General features: G+C 37.3%; 1 protein-coding gene across 4 annotated transcripts in view; it reads left to right on the top strand.

Annotated features, from left to right (window-relative positions):
* The window catches only part of HSF2 (heat shock transcription factor 2), a 44,289-nt gene that overhangs the window by 16,719 nt on the left and 23,899 nt on the right, over positions 1 to 3,671 (top strand). For all 4 annotated transcript variants that reach the window (XM_019520029.1, XM_019520027.1, XM_019520028.1 and 1 more), the window contains exons 2-3: positions 2,737 to 2,845; positions 3,032 to 3,159. In XM_019520029.1, coding sequence (XP_019375574.1) covers positions 2,737 to 2,845; positions 3,032 to 3,159 — 237 coding nt within the window. The remainder of the gene's footprint in view (positions 1 to 2,736; positions 2,846 to 3,031; positions 3,160 to 3,671) is intronic.

Here is a 3,671-nt window from a genome sequence, read left to right as displayed (position 1 = left end):
CTCAGGTCCCTTCCGACCCTAGAAACTATGAAACTGAATTATGAAATTTAAGTTGTTTTATTTAAAACAACAAGCTTATGTATTTTGGATATTTTCCTTCAACAAGTATAATTGTTTTAACACAACAAGCATGTGTATTTTTGAATTTACATAACTAAAAGTTAAGAAATGTGTTTTTAACAAAAATTTAATAAATTATTTCAGCCAGGTCAACATGAGAAACTTAAAATACTGGGTTACGCAGCAAACTCAGTATTCACCTTCCTCTTCCTGCTTATTCATAGACTGGAAGAGAAAGACGAACTTTCCTGCTTTTTCAGTTCCCAAGTGATTTCTCAACTTAGAGTGATTTAGTCCAAAGGAACAAAATCTTTCTATACCTGCAGAAGAAGCTACTGCTGCTAAAAGCTGGATTATCACTTTAATAGTCTCTGGATCCAGGTGCTTAAGTAACTTCCATCAGTTCCTTGGTGTGACTTTCTTTAAAACCTCATTCGCAAACATATGTTTCTTGAATGGTTCACCCTTAGCCCTGAAATGTAGTGGGTATTACAGAGGGATGATTTCTGGATGCCCATGTCATAGCCAACTCCTCATCTTCAGCAGTTAAGGATTGACCCTAGTACCAAGTATTGAGAATATTGGCAAGAAAATGAACTGGAGATGGTGCTTGATCCATTGGATTTTTAATGCCTGTAATTTGACTTTGTCTTTGCTTATTTCTCTTTTCACGGTCTCACTCAGTTCCTTACAATTTTCAGCATCATTGGCGATAAAACAGCGATTTCCCTGCACTTTGTTCAAAGCTATGGAAATAGGCTTCAGAATAGTCAGCATACATTCTACGTTTCTTTTTTAGCCCAATGTTGAGAACTTTGGCTATGACAGTTCCATCTATTTGTCACAATTTTGTTCACAAATTGTCATCAGATTAGGCCAGTTCTCAGTATATCACTTAAACAGTCCACTACTGAGTTCCGTCTCGCGTCTTGTGGGAGAGTTAGTTTGGTTCCCCCTGCTTTCTTCAGAGCAGTTGCTGCAAAGTGGTGGTTAGAGGAAATATTTTGCAATTTCAACAACATCAGCCTTTATTTCTGGAGCACTGAAGTCTTTGGCTAAGAGGTGTATCAAATGAGTGCTGCAGCCATATGTTATTAGCTTGGAGCTTTCTTCAGCTTCTAGATTTGTTTCTCGATACATTTACAGCATTATCTCTGACGAAGCTGCAGACTAGACATTTTAATTCTTCTTCACAGTTATAGCTTTTCCTGCTGCTACTTGTATGTATTCTGCTGTGTGCGCATTTCCTGATGTATCAACTTGTTTCTGTAAGGTAGACAGTCCCTTCTGTTGTCACACAAGCGCATATAACTGGATCATTGTGAACATTGCTCCACACATCAAGGCTCAGGTTAACAATGTTTACATCTAGACTTTTTGCACACTGTTCAATTTCATTCTTAGTCTATCTAGCAATATTATCTCATATAATATATAATTAGAAGTTACAATCCCTATTCTATAATGATATCTTTGAGCTTTAACATATCTTAAATTAAAACTATATATAGGAGGAGGGTTAAAAGCATTAAAATAAAGAAGTACAGTTAAAAATATTTAAATTTTAAAAAATCCTTTTCTTTTAATTGTTGATTTTTATCCAGCTTTGCTCCTCTGCCTTTTGAAAGGATCTTAGAGTACTGCCAGCTGTCCTGGATTCCTTTACCTCTCGGACTTGCATCCCAAGGAATCCTGCCCATCAGCTGTATGAGTTTGCTCAAGTTGGCTTTTCTGAAGTCCAGTGTCTTTATTCTGCTGGTCTCCTTCCTTCCTCCCCTCAGGATCTTGAACTGTATCATTTCGTGGTCGTTGTCATGCAGGTTGCCTTCCAACTTCACATTCACAACCAATTCCTCCCTGTTTACAAGCAGTAACTTAAAGCTTCCCCCCTTATTGGCCTCTCTAACCATCTGTATCAAAAAGTTATTCCCAACACACTCCAAGATTTGGATGATTGCATGCCTTACTGTAGAGGCGGAAAGGCTGGGACACTGGTGAGAAGTTCAGTGTCACACCCAGCTGTCTGTCACACCCAGCTGTTTGGAAATGAGGGTGTATAGAGTCATACCAAAATGCTGTCTCTAAACTCTACTTGACAGCTCCATATACCATACCAGCTGACGGCTATCTGATTAATTTTAAGTTCTTATACTATTGTAGTAGCTATAAGGAAAAAGGAACTTGCTCTTCTTGCTTTGCAGAATCATATGGCTACTGTGAGTAAGAGGATCCCTAGTATTTATTTCCTGAGCTTTCCCCAATAAATATACGAGGGTGATAGAATTGTATACATTTTTCTAACAGAAATACAGCTTTCAGTTTAACTGGAAAAGTATAACAATTTTGCTAATTTGCTCTCCTGCTGCTTGAAAAAGTTGTGAGCAATCGCACAGCTGTAGAACTATAAATATGCAAGTAGTTGTCAGTTTTTATGAATTGCATGCTCCAAAAGCTCTTTCCAACTGCAATGCCTGATGGCTTTTTTCCTAATGAAAGCTTAAAAGCTACAGAAAATTGATAGGTTAGTCCCTACAGTCAGCAAAGAAAGATTCCTATTGGTTACTGTTTTGGGGGGTTTTTTCAAGCCCAGTATATGATTAAGTAAATGATTACCTAGGTTTATGCAACTTCATTTAATAGAATTTAAAAACCTAAATGCTCATGTTTTCATTCTAGAATGGCCAGAGTTTTCTGGTATTGGATGAACAAAGATTTGCAAAGGAGATCCTTCCCAAGTACTTTAAGCACAACAACATGGCAAGCTTTGTGAGACAGCTAAATATGTGTAAGTTTTCCCCCCATTCCTTCTCTTTGCATGTAGTTCTTAAAGGACTAATAGTACCTAAAAGCAGCATAAACTTTTTTTACCTGGCCTTCAAAAACTGGGGAAAAGAATGGGCAAATGTATGGAGGGAGGATATTTGTAAATTTCATTGAGTGTTGCTTTTCTCATAGTAAACTTTATTTTCAGATGGTTTTCGCAAAGTTGTTCATGTTGATTCTGGCATTGTGAAATTGGAACGGGATGGCCCAGTAGAGTTCCAGCATCCGTATTTTAAGCAAGGCCGGGAGGACTTGTTGGAACACATTAAAAGAAAGGTGAGTGAAAAGTCAAAAATGACCTATGGAGTATGATTTCCTTCTGTTGCCTACATATATGAATGGGTAGGAATGCAGATAGAGAAGCCTGCAGTCACAGGGGAATTTTCGGTTTTACTACAAGAAGAAGATTAAGTGAATTATGTTGTTTCAGGGGCCCCACTTCGTGTGTGTGTGTGTGTGTGATATCGTTCTGAATTGTAGTCACCTTCCTCTTTTTTGTGTTAAAATTTTGAAGATAATCCAATTCACTGTTGCCATTGCTCTCATTTTATTCTAACAAATGACAAAAAAGGGGGAGAAAATTGCAAAGGAGATCTGTGCTTAATTTGCATGCAGTACTGTAATGAATATTCCAAGTACAAAGCGTACTTACTTGTACTTTGAATCTGCATACAAATTCAGGACACAGTTCACATTCTAGTTATTAAAAGCACTCCTTGTAGAATTTTTTTTTGAAGATGAGAGACAATAAATGCATCAGTATTAGTTAATCATAGAGATATTCAGAG

The sequence above is a fragment of the Gavialis gangeticus genome, unplaced genomic scaffold, assembly GCF_001723915.1.
Source record: "Gavialis gangeticus isolate Ggan-Ray unplaced genomic scaffold, GavGan_comp1, whole genome shotgun sequence".
In the NCBI taxonomy this organism is placed as follows: Eukaryota; Metazoa; Chordata; order Crocodylia; family Gavialidae; genus Gavialis; species Gavialis gangeticus.
This window is presented reverse-complemented; position numbering and strand designations above follow the sequence as displayed.